The sequence below is a fragment of the Nestor notabilis genome, unplaced genomic scaffold, assembly GCF_000696875.1.
Source record: "Nestor notabilis isolate BGI_N333 unplaced genomic scaffold, ASM69687v1 scaffold32978, whole genome shotgun sequence".
Lineage (NCBI taxonomy): Eukaryota > Metazoa > Chordata > Aves > Psittaciformes > Psittacidae > Nestor > Nestor notabilis.
In genome coordinates, this window is record NW_009941250.1 from 25,746 (window position 1) to 39,196 (window position 13,451).

The 13,451-nt window shown below is 38.1% G+C and overlaps 1 protein-coding gene across 1 annotated transcript in view; it reads left to right on the forward strand.

The window, feature by feature from the left end:
* Positions 1 to 13,451, forward strand: part of LAMA4 (laminin, alpha 4) — a gene marked incomplete at its 5' end in the record, with an annotated part of 52,650 nt that overhangs the window by 18,142 nt on the left and 21,057 nt on the right. Inside the window, 9 exons of the mRNA XM_010020767.1 lie at positions 301 to 412; positions 3,388 to 3,555; positions 4,297 to 4,490; positions 6,339 to 6,455; positions 7,840 to 7,988; positions 9,987 to 10,128; positions 10,593 to 10,689; positions 11,483 to 11,599; positions 12,630 to 12,815. Of these exons, the coding sequence (XP_010019069.1) occupies positions 301 to 412; positions 3,388 to 3,555; positions 4,297 to 4,490; positions 6,339 to 6,455; positions 7,840 to 7,988; positions 9,987 to 10,128; positions 10,593 to 10,689; positions 11,483 to 11,599; positions 12,630 to 12,815 (1,282 nt within the window). The remainder of the gene's footprint in view (positions 1 to 300; positions 413 to 3,387; positions 3,556 to 4,296; positions 4,491 to 6,338; positions 6,456 to 7,839; positions 7,989 to 9,986; positions 10,129 to 10,592; positions 10,690 to 11,482; positions 11,600 to 12,629; positions 12,816 to 13,451) is intronic.

A 13,451-nucleotide genomic window follows, 5' to 3' on the forward strand; every position in this document is an offset into this window, starting at 1 on the left:
AACGCCTAGGAGACTCAGCAGATGGGAGTTTGACAACTGTACATAATTTATGGCAATTATGCAGCAAATGATGGATAAATATGGGAAAGATTTTAATCTCTCACTCTGCAATTCCGAAAATACCGACAAGACAGACAGCATTTCACTTCAAACACTTCTGTAAATGCCACTTTTTGTGATAAAGGGACTTTCACATGCACGTCAGGAGAAAGCAAAATGTGTGTTTACACTGTTCACCCTCACACGTGCAAATGGATCTGAAAAGAAATCTAATGTGTAGCTCCCATGATTTATTCATAGGGAAATGAAGCATCCAGCAAAGGCCTACTGATACAGAAGGAAACCATGGAGACCAACAACCGTGCTACTCAGCTTGTGCAGCAGCTCAGTAATATGAGGGATAACATTCAAGGTAAACAGATTTCTTTTTGGTTCAGCTCAATGTCAAGAATGCATTAATGAAACTTCCAGCAAAAAAATGTCACAGCACCTGGGCACTCTCGCAAAACAACCCACACATGAGGCTCCTGCAGCCTCCAATGCCATGACAAAAACTTGTCTTTCTTAAAAGACAACTGACACCATGGGCTGACTTGGTCTGACCCCCAGAACAAGAGCTTCTCTTTCTTTTTTCTCTATTTGACAGAGCAAAATAATAGTAAATAGGTTTACATGAAGTACTTCAAGCTAAATCAGCTTGTAGCCTTTGTGTTGTTTTGAATAGCTGCTCAAGGTATTTATATACACTTGCGGGAAAAAAGAGTCAGTATCAGACTGGGGCTGGATGGAACCACAAACGCAAACACAGGATGGGTCATGAGAGTGCTCTGTGCCTTAATTGTCAGCAGATTCATGCAAGTGCACTTTTTCCATGCTGCTGATAAGCAATGGAGGCCATATGACTTGCTAGACAGATTTTTATTTAAATTGTGCTTTCCCTTTTCAACCCATGGCAGTCAGTTCAGTCTGATTAACTCTGGCAATTGCACCAGTGAGTGCTACTTTAAACCCCTTTTTTTGCCTTTTAGCAAACTGTTGCTGAGTAGGATTATGCTGGTTCATATAACTTCATGCAGATGCTTCTAAAAAGAAAAGGACACTGAATAGTAAATAATCTGGTGAATTTACTGCTTCCCCAAGATCAGTGTGGGAGGTAGTGGTGAGTTTCTTTTCATGCTGTTTATTGCTTGATCTGACCAGAATTTCCAATTGAGTTTGGGTCCAGACACATCTACAGAGCATTACAGACTAACTGATCAGAAACAGACTGGAAAACTGCATCCTTATTGCCTTCTTTTTCCACAAAGAAAGCATTGCCTCTAAATGTAAATGTGAAAGGCAGAATTGTAAACTGTGTGGCTGGTGCAGGCCATCAGAAATAGTTACAGTGATGCTGTTTCACAGTAGGAGAGGTAAACATGATGATGATCTCCCAAAATTAAGCAAAGAGTGAAACCAAAAGCTTTTTCATGTTAAAATGTGGGACAAACTGTCACCTATTGTCTCTGTGTCCTGCTCATCTGTCGATATAACGTGAGGGGATGCAGATAAAACTTAGAAAGTCCATCCTTGGGCAATACACTAGAGCAATAAAAGCATCTCTAGATCTAGCATCAATTTCAAAACATAACTTCCTTTCTGACTGTAAATGTATGTATTTTACACCTTCCCAGATGAAGATTTTTTATTATTATTTAGAGTCTGCAAAACCTCTTGCATCTTCAAGAATTTTTACTGCCCTATAAATCAAAGGCTGAATGACAATAGTGAATACCTTCCCAAGCACAAGTGCACTTACAAAAGGTTCCCTAGTCAAAGATGATCATCTTCACCTGGAATATCTATGACATAACATTATCATGCTGATATGTGAAATTGAGATTATACCAATTGCAGCCTCTTCTTCAGCACCTACAGCAAGCAATCAAACCACAACAGAATGTACTCAGAAGCATCCCTGTTGCCTGTACATCTGTATCATGAAAGCCTTCATCCTGCTGTAGAGGACACTGACTTCCCCCAGTTTTGGCAAAGCCAACAGTATACAAAAGCTGTATATGGCACCAGAATAGAAAGGCTGGCTGGCAGTTGAGGTTAAACAGTCCTTTTTCAATAGAAATACTTGATTAAGAAATCTGAGTAGTTCTGTCTTAGAGCAATTACTGCAAGCTCCATGGCAACTTGTATAAAGAAGAGCAGTTACATATCAACAGTTATCCTTGCTTATCCTTACCACCATGGGTGCTTCAATCACTATTTCAATAAATATAGTTAAGATATACTGTCACATAAATGAGGCAGGCTGAGACCAGACTTACAGTATGTAAGTTTCTACTACCTTCTTACATCTGTGATGCTAAATCACCTTTGACTCTCTGGCCATCTGTCACATTTTATTTCTGCAGCTATTCTACCCCCGTAGAAGGCAAGCCACTCTTTGCTCAATGGAAGGCCTATGTGTGCACACGCACACATGCATGCGCCAGCATGAGAAGGAAAAAGAAATCCGTGGAGCCACTGGTCATGGTCTGTTACTGCTTGGTATGAGCCTTTAAGGCTTCACTAATGAGCTCAGGAGCCAGCAAGAAACTGCATACAAAGACACTCTGACAAAGAATGAGTTGTGCCACAATTACACATCTATTTTTCATTAAACTCTTACAGATACATAGTGCTGGCTTTGCCAGCTCTAGTTATCCACAAAAGTAGTGATGAACACAAGCCAAAACTAGTCACATCATAGGGCATGAAAGAGGAGGTGATTGGTATTCAAGGCCAGGGAGTGAGAAAGGGGTAAACTTTGTAATGCCTACACTGGAGAAGGGTTAACTCAATTTCAGCTGCAGGGATCCAACGGTGTTTTTTGAATGGAGACCAAAACGTTGAAATAGTATCTGTCTCCAAACCAGCTGATACTCCTGATACCAATATCAGGATATTGGTTTGCTCCAAGGCAGTATCAGGCCAGAAGCCATATGTTACCTCTTTGGGAACTTTTAAGATGGAAAAAGAGGTTACTTCAGTCTCCTTACTGCTGTTGTTACTTAATGAACATAACATTTTTGTGGCAGCACTTAAAAACCACAATCCTGGATGAATTCCCCAGCCAGCTACATGCAACAGAACTCAGAATAAGCCAAGTAATGCACACATGCCATGCCTGTCTAATCTCCCCTTCTGACAAGACCCCCACATATGCCAGAAAGCGTGATTATTTACAGGTTTAATTTTAAGACTGGATTAAACATAATAATTATCTACTACAGAGTTAGAAGATAATTAAAACTTTCTTTTGCCATCAGCATGATCTGGATTCACAAAAGTACACCACAGTATTTAGTTGTCTGTAGCCATACTGGATTGACCATCTGTTCCTTTTTCCCACAGAAATCAGCAGCAAGATGAACTACTATGCAATTCAGCAAGAGCTGAGCCCTGAAGAAATTGCCCAGAAGCTGACTGTGGCTGAGGAGATGCTGCAGGAGATCAGAAGCCGTAAGCCTTTCACTAATCAGAGGCAACTTGCACATGAGGAAGAATATGCAGCAGAGGAGTGTGAGTTTTAAGTCTGTTTTCCATTCACCCACACGTTGATGCACAGCTGGCATGGACTGGGGTGCTCTGGATGTGCTGTTGAGCCCCCGGGGAGGACCAGCAGGCACTTGGCAAGCACCAACTAGTGTGCTGAAGATGCTGCTGCTTCCAAATGCCTGCCCCAAGACTCTGCTGGTGCTTGCTGCCCCCGTGGCAGCATGGGCAGAAAATGTGTGTGCCTGTGTGTGCCTGCACACTGCAGCACCTCAGCAATAGCTGCTTAGGAAAGTTCATGCCAGGGCTGGAATTGCTCATGTGAACGTCTTCCTTCTCCCCTGCCAGCTCTGCCATAGGGACAGTAAACTCCAGCAGAGAGAGAAAAACTGTTGGTATGGGATCTCACAGCTCGATGAACCTGAGTCAGAGCCCCAGTACAATAAAGACTGTCTGCTCCAGAACAGACTGTTTCACTGTGAGAATGAAAAGCAAATGAAGAGGAAGAAAAGCCAAACCTATCTTCTCTTAGGAAAAGCTACTTGAGAGGGGAATTAACCGGTTTAAAATGAGATACTAAAATGAGAGGCATCTTTCCTTTTCAAAACAGGTGGGAAAGTAAAATCTAGGTATATAATCCCTCAAATTAGCTTTTAACAAATGTGTTCTACTGTTCCCTGAGTAACAGCAGCTGGAATTGTCGCTTAGGTGAGTTGTATCAGAAATCCAAGCTTTTGGTTAATGAGTGGCCTCTGATTTTTCTCCCAGTGCTTCTGCAAGTCGAAGATTTTCATGAGAGGTACAATGACACCAGATCTCTAGTATATGATGTTCTGGAGCAGCTCAGTGAACAGGATGTGAAGCTGTCAGACCTGGAGGAAGCATTAGACCAGGCGCTTGAGTATGTTATACAAACAGATCTTATAAATAAGGAAAACACAGCCAGTCTTCAAAGGCATGAGGTACTGTGCAGTGCATTTGTTGTAAATCTTGTCTGTGAACACGCCATCTCTGCTGGTGTTTAAAATAGTAGATCATAAACAACTTAGATTCAGGAATCACCACACCAAAAAAGAATTTCTTGGACTACTCAGTGGGATGAATTTGACTCTCCAGTTCTAAGAAACAAATTGTGGATGTATAAGGAGCTATTATTTATTCATGAAGTGAAAATAAATGACAAGTTTTGGTTTGGCATGTCTCTGCAGGCCAAGGAAGAAATGGATACTAATGACTAAACTAGGAAGGTGTATTTCAACAAAATCCAAGAAGTTTAAAATTGCATGTATCATGCTGCTATAAATTTTATGGTGGGATTGTTTCACCAGTTATGTACTGATAACGTGGAAGGATTTCCTGCTCATGAAAGCAATTATATTCCATTAAAGAAATTATTTTAAAAGCCTCTGCACTGCATTCATGCCCTGGGCTGAGTGCATTCATACTGTCTTGCCCAAACTTTCTCTCTAGTTCTCTTTAAACAAAATGCATTTCCACTTTTTCAGGAAAAGCAGACAATTGTCCTTGCATCTTCAAGCACAAACCCATCAAACGCATGCTCTAACTAACTGGTCCGCAACAGATACCCTGAAACTAGGTTTCCTACTTGCTGGATGAACAGCCTAGCTATAAGTTTGTAGCAGTTTTCCCTTATGCTCTGTTCAAATTAATAGTTTCAGTATTATGAACAAAGTAATCACTCCAGAGGAGACATCAAAGGAGACCTGTCCCCCACAGCATGGAAGGGGAGCATGTTTGCCTTTAAGTGGTGGTATTAGGTTCAAATCCCATCTGGAGGATAAGGAAATTGAATTTTCAGGTCTCTTATCCCAGCAAAGTACCCAACCCATCAGCCATACAAAGACTGTTCTTTTTCCCCTCCCAGAAGTTTTGTGATTCTTACTCTGTCCCACCAGAATATCTCACCTAAAACTTGTCATTTATTTTTTCAGCAAGGAAGAAAATGACAAAGAGAATAATTTGGGACCATTTAAAGCAAACTCTTTTCATTTCAATGGCTGAAATTGTTTTGATACTGAAGGAGAGGGGTCTAGGGAGCAATTTTGTCATCTGAAGAACGATCTTGCAAATTCGGGCCAACCTCTGGGTTTCACAGCATCAGTGGCTGAGTTTTGAGCTCTTGAAATTTGCAGTGCTAGAAGTTCATGCTGATGTAGAAGGTCTAATAATTCAATAGAAAAATCAGGCGTGCTGTACTTGCGAATTCTTCTACAAGACGCTTGGGATCTTTATGTACAAAGCCTCTTCTGTTGTTCTATTGTTTCATAATTACAGTGCCAAGCTGCAGCTTGTCTCACATTTATGAAGCAAAGCCTGAAGTGTGTAGCTGCAGTTGTTCACTGTTTTTAACCAGTTGGATCTTCATTATTCCTCACAATGAAGGCAGATGCTGTACAAGCCATTGTTCACATCAGCTTTGCTACTGACAAGAAAAAGAGATCTCTGGACTGTAGATCAAAAACTAGTCTCCAGACCACTATGAAAAATCCACATTTAATTTGTCTCTCCTGGCAGTGCAGAGAATAATGCTTCATTCCAATAATTTCATGTTGTAATATAAAATGAAAATATTTTTTGTTTTTAAAACTCCAACATTTCTTTCACAAAGACGAGAAAATGCAGAGTCATAAAATGCAGCTATTAGAGATGTCTGGGAAAAACTCAAACTTCAAATTCGTCTAAAATCTATTTAGTTCATCACTTTGTCTTTTGAATAAACTTCAATAAATGTAATTAAAATGGTAACGCTCTCTTTTAGTTTGGATGTGATTTTGTCTTATTTTCTGTAGAAACAACATGAGAAAATAAAAGAGCAAACTGATGACGTGAACAGCGTTCTGCTAAGTGCCACAAATATTTTGGCAGGACCACAAAAGGTCAACTCTGAGTTAAGTGAGATAACAAAGGTAGGTGCCTCAGTGACTTGTTTAAATGATATGTCCTGATTTTTTTAACTTTTAAGTTGTGTGTGTAGACCACTAAATAAAAACATCTCCTTTTTCACACTGTTTCAATGAAATACTGATGAATATTCCCTCAGAAAAGTATAAATCTTCATAGATGAAAAGCTCTGTAATTACACTTTACTGCCTCAGAAAAATAATTATATTATAAGGATGCCTGACTGGAGGCAGAGCTGAATGAAGGATTTTGCAGTAGAGTTCTCAATCATTTCATTACCAGCAGCTGCCAGATGATGCCCTGGTAAAAGACTGCACTTTATGATAAATTCCCTTTCTCATGCTGGCAAGTGAGCACAGGAGAAGGCTAAAGATCCCAGATATCACTGTTAAAACAAGCCACTGTCAGAGCGTAAAACATATATAAACATGTCTTATAGAAATCCTTCTTTGGAACTCTAGGATAATATCCAGTGTTCTGAATAAGACAAATATCCTATAATGTTGCAGGATATTTTTAGAAATTTTATGCTTTTTCACTTTCTAGGAAAAAAGAAGAAAATAAAACTGGGATTTTGCTAACTAAAAGATTTACCAAAGCTGCTTTTTCATGTTTTGTTTTAAAATTTTGAGATAATTTAAGACAAATGAAAATTCTCCACATTTATTTTGGTCATAGTTGCCCACTTTTTTTTTTTTTAAACACAAAAGGAAATATCAAAAATTTCTTAATTTTTTCTTTGGAAAAGTGATTAAAGAAAACAGAAAGAAGGCAGCTTGCTTAATAATGATCCCTGGGCATCAAGCAGTATGATTATTTTTTCAATCTCACTTGGTTTTTGTACAAAAAACAGATATTTGTGTTTGGTGCAAAACAGATTTCTGTAGTTTATCATTTCGGGTCCCCCACTCCTGTGAATAAGCTTACGCACAGGGGACATTCACACTGCAGGGAAGGAAGTAGTATGCAAACATCATACATCTTCCATCCTCATCAGCAATAAGAATTTTTGCACTTCACTCATTCATCCCTTTTCTCTCCCTCCATTCCATCCTTTTTTAATGTATTTTGAGGCCACATTTATAATCCTCAAACATATCATATGTGTATTGGAGAGAAGGTGAATGCAGGCCCATTTGCTCTTCCCCACAAGTATTTCATATGAGGAAGAATTATGGCTAAGACAAAGGGATACTACTTCTCCTTGCCTATACATACATATAGGAAGTATTAAGGTGGACTGATTTACAAATTAGACTAATCCATGTTACATTTTAAAAATGTAACAGAAAACAATATTATAATAATATAAAGGGTAAAATAAAACATAATCAAAATACAGAGTATTTTTTACAATTTTCATCTTCTTTCCTTCCATATTTTGTTCAGAACGTGTCAGGGTTCTACGCAGAAATAGATGGAGCAAAAAAGGAATTGCAAGAAAAAATAGCCAATCTGTCTCTGTTTGATGATGATTTGGTAGAAAAGGCTATGCAACATGCACACAACCTAAGAAGACTTGCTGATGAGCTGGACAGGTAAAATTTAACTTCAGCAGACTTTGTCATACAAGCGTTACTTATTGAACAGCTGAACTAAAAGACAAGCAGAAATACAGTGACATTAAGTATTCTGTCTGTAAATAGGCACTAAAAAAATCACTGTTAAGTCACATATGGAAGGACTTGTCATGATCTAGAGGGAACAGCTGAAGTTGAGCTAAGCAAAATCTATTTATCTTTTCAAAGAATAAACACATGTCTTTTCTAATCTGGCATGTTCTTCTCTTCCCATAGCAAGAGAAAGAAAAGGTAGATTACTGAAAAGTAAAATAATACAGCCAGACTAAATGGCATTTGCAGACATTTCTCATGTCAGTTTGCTCACATTAAAAAACATTTACCATTATGGGCCACAATTGAGCTTTGGGATAATTTTTGTTCAACAACTGGTTTACAGATGGAGTAGTTGCAATACTCAACAGAATGTGTCCCTGTGTAACTGGCCCACTGTAACACCAAAAACTTATTGTAAGTCTTCCTATTTTACTGGAAGATACTAAATACATCAACTTATACGTACACACACCACACACACACACATCCTCCTCTCCCCACCCTATTTTCTAAAATGTCTAGATGGAATTGAAATACTATTTTATTTGCAATTAGGATTACACATGGAAAAATCACTGCTACAAATGAATTCTTAACTAAAATATTTCACCGAAATCTACCTTAAGCAACGTATCCTTTTGTAAGATAAACTTAGTCTTCAAGTGTATTATCTAAGTATCAGTTGTTTCTTAATATTAGTATGCCCTAGATAAAAGATTAAAATAGAGAAAAAAATAACAGATGGTTTTCTTTTACACAATTGTATAAAGCTGACATCTGAAACTCTGTTCTGTAACGCCACACAAACTACAGACAGCCTGAAAAATAAACAGTATGTTCAGTCTGAGATCAGCTAAGTAGGGGCAGCAGAATCTCTTGAAAGGAAATACCCCATATGGCCAGCCTTCATCCCTTACCAAAATAATTAAAAAATTACTACCAAGTCCAACACAAGAGGAATTTAACAGGAAGCAAACAGAAATAATTATGAAATATACAGATGGAAATGTGCAGACTCTTTTATTTGCTGAGAAGATTGTCCTGCAGTGAAACTTTAATCCCTTAAACCATTTAGCCTGTCTTCGAATCATTTTGGGTTTATGGGTTTGTTTTATAAGCCTGTTAGGCTGTTGGTAGAGTTTCTTCTTTTATCTTAGGGGAAAATAGCAGGAAATTCTTGCAATAACACTGAATCTGGAAACTTAATAATCCCTCAATGTGCAAACACTTTGAAGTGAATACACACATGTGTAAATGCATATGAATTCTGTTTATCATAAAAATACTAAAAACTAGTATTTATCCAAAGTTGCTAGCAGCTGAAGGTTAAGTCCTGAACCACCTGCTGTTTGGAAACTTCCCTGAAGACCAGTTATCACCTCATATGCAAATCAAGCTATACCATGCCACAAACCTATCTTGTGTTTTTTAAATGTAACTTTTTGCAGTCTTTCAAATTCTTCACCTAATACTCCCCCTTTTCCCACCCACCTTTGGAAAATATAAATAGCCCACTCATACAGCTTTCCTGACTAGTTGCATGCAAGTCCTTCCATTCGTGGCCATAAGTTATCCCTAAGGGACAACTAATAGATCTGTTATTCTGTTAATTTATGGAATATCTAATCTAGATTTTAAAAAAGATAAAAGCTCAGTTAGTCACTTGGTGCTGCTCACACAGACGTTAAGTGAAAAATTCCCAGAGTTAAACCCCTGGGAAGAACCTTCTATCCACATAGTTTTCACCTGCTTCAGATTGACATAAATGTTCATACATATTGAAAAGAATACTACTAAGGCCAAGTATATCTATGTGTAAGACTATGTAGTCAGAATTCACAGAATGTTAAGAAAATTAATCAGTTTGAAACTACTTAGATTCAGTTTGGTTTCTTCCTCCTTTCACTCTGCTTTTAACAGGAATTTGTATGGTGTTGATACAAATGGTTTGGTACAAAGGGCAATAAATGCTTCAAATGTTTATGAAAACATTGCTGGTTATATTGAAGAAGCTAATAAAGCTGCATTGGTGGCACTGAACACAACAAACCGGGTCAACGATGTAAGTAATTTTCATAATGCCAGCTTTTACTTTGCAAAGCTTTAGGGATTTCAGACACCGAAGTATAAGAGGAAAAAAAAAATACAACAAAAAAACTTAAATGTCAGCATTGGCCTTCTCACTGCACATTTTGCTTCATCCACTATTCCTGAATTATTCTGCAAGCCTAAAGTCCCCTGGTGTTTGAAAAGACATAACTTCTGTCCCTACGTATAGATAGATATTAGGAAGAAACTCTTCCCTGCGAGAGTGATGAGGCACTGGAACAGGTTGCCCAAGGAAGCTGTGGCTGCCCCATCTCTGGCAGTGTTCAAGACCAGGTTGGACGGGACTTGGAGCAACCTGGTCTAGTGGAAGGTGTCCCTGCCTATAACAGTGGGGATGGAACTAGACAATCTTTCCAACCCAAATCATTCTATGAGTCTATGATTACTCCGACTTTCTTTTTTGGAACATACTTGCAGGCTGCAGTTGGAATTGATACTCAGATTATTTACCATAAAGGTAAAAGCGAAGAACTTCTCAACCAAGCCATGGAGCTACATCGGACAGCATATGACAGTAAATATACATCCTTTCTACTTTCCCAGTCAGTTTATTAACATGCATGCTAAAAGAAATTTCAAAAGCATATCACTAAGGCAGAACTAGTGCTGTAACAGAATAATGTATTGATCGAAGTTACCACATAAAGTACTTGAAATGGCCACAGGCACAGTTTGAGTAGATCATGTGTTGTCATCCTGCCAGATGCTGAATGTTTATTTCATTCTCAGAAGGCCCACTTCAGATACAAATCACTGTTTAAATATGTGATCGTGCAAACAGTTGTCCACAGGTAAATATACTCAATCAAGTAGTTCAACTGAAATCAATTCACAGCACTTTAAGTGTTCAGAAACCTGGATTTCACCAGTGAAGTATAATAATAAATGTTAAGAGATTTTAGCCTTTTTTCATGGAAAATGAAAACAAGCTGTAAAATTACAGAAATTACCTCTTCAATTTTTCAGGACTTTTTGAGTTCCCCAAAACTTTCACTGTATAGTTGTTGGAGTATTCTCAGCAGTTCTGGTAAAGCAAACAGACATAGTACTGACTGAGATATAGGTCTCCAGATTTTTTCTAAGACACCCTGTGGCAAACAAATAATGGCTGGGAGCTGCAAGGCTGGTTCTTCCTTTAGATTATCTGAACTCAAGTGTGCCAGTATGCCCTATACAAAAAAAAAACGCCATAGTATACTGCCTATGGTGCAATAAATGCTTAATAACATACCTGTACAGGATAAAATTTACCTTTTCAAATGCCACTTTGATTCCACTCAACTATGCCTCCTATTTTCTCCCCACAGGTAATGATTTAACCATTGCAGACACTAGCCAGCATGTTAATGGCACTTTTGCTAGAATGAATGCTCTGCGAAGCCACCTAATGAGAGCCATCACAAAAATACAATCAGCTGAGCCAGGTTGTAAGAGGAACTTCATCTCGATGATGTTTTATCTTGTACATTTAAGAGTATATTTTATCTTTGCATATAACCTATGAAGTTGTATTAAGATTTCAGTCCCAGGGAGCCCTAAAGGAATTTGAAATGACAAGACACAGATAGCAAGCACCTAGCTTTAACATATTCATAATGAACTTTATGCCTTGCCAGCTGAAATTATCAACATTCTTCTTCATTCTTCTTAGTAAAATTATCCTCTCCTGTGTTACTCTTCATCTTTTGAGAGCTTGGAGAATCTGCAAGTCTGTGTTTTTACTGTCCTAAAATCTAATTCATGTGCACATCACACCTAGCAAGTAGAGTATTTGGGAAGTAATTACTGGCAGTCTTGATTGACAAAACCTCACCTTAGTTTTTCAGAAAAGAGACATCATGGAGAATCAAGCAGGTATATCCAAAGGTGTTCAAAGTTGGCATGGTCAAGATTTCTTCATCAACTGACTAAAAATGGCTGGGGTTACTTCCCTATACATTATCATCATATGCAAAATGCCATGGGTTTTGCCATGCAGTGATTGGTAACTTAAAAAAAGGAGAACAAAAAAACCCAAAATGCCATGTATGACAAATAAAACCCCAAACACTTCAGCTTCTTGTATTTTTCTCTTCAAAATAACTCATGAAAAACATCAACAAATACATGCATTTTCTTTTAAAAACTTGATGAAAAACAGTCTATTTTTTCATCTCTGTTCCAATTTCTTTCCATACATAACACCTATCAAAATCTAAGGACACTGAAAATTTCTAACAATCTAGAATGAAAAAGAGAGGTTTTTAGATTTTAAGAATTAATAGGATTGTAGACCAACCACAGGAAGTTTTGAATATTCCCTGTGGAAATAAAGAGAAAACTAACCAAGCAAGGTTGGGGCCCCATTCTGCAGCAGTTAAAATCCCCTCAGCCTCACCACTTTCTAAGTACCATTACAGCTCACTTGAATCTTTGCAAGACTTCATTTCTCCTCATCCCTTATTTATTTTGCAGAGGAGGCCAGAGAACGTTTAGAACAAGCCAAACTAAAGACTGCAGAGGCCATAAGTGCCACCATGACAGTAACACAGGCTACAACCCCCATGGATGAGAACGTGAGGTTGTGGTCTCAAAACCTGCAAGACTTCCAGCACAATTCAGCGGCATACGACAGTGCTGTGCATTCAGCTGGGGATGCAGGTACAGTGACCTGAATTTTGCCACTTGTTGGCATTAAAAGGTCAGGGAATCATCACAACATCATGTTGCAGGAATTGTTTATATTGCACATTCATAGCATATAATCTTCTAGCATTTTACCTCCACGAAAACATTTCAAAAATTAGTAGTTGTCTAGAGTCTTTTAAAACTGTTGGATGCTTGGCCATTTCCAAAAATGGCTTAAACACTTAATGGCTGAAGTCTTACTAGCTGCTAAATCATTTTTACCAGGGTACCAAGGTCACTCTGAATGGTAGACAGCTTGTTTAAATAATTCTTGCTATTATGATTGGCAGTTTAGTTATTTTTTTAACACTGGGAGGCATTTGAAAACAGGGCCCTTTTGTCCTCAGTAGTACAAACATGGAGGAGAAATGGTCCCTGACTTGATGAGTTTGTAGTCTAAACAAACTGGGCAAAGAGGATTAGGGAGGAAATAAAATATTTAAGCAGGGTGATTGCTGGAAAAGCTTGTAAACATCACATTAATTCCACTTTTATTATCAGCGGGAGGAGGAAGAGTAGAATAAAAGTTGGAAGGTTTGTTAAGAAAAATTTAAGGTAATTCAAAAGACAAAAATAAAACTGAGGCAGGCTACAAAATTGAAATGAAGA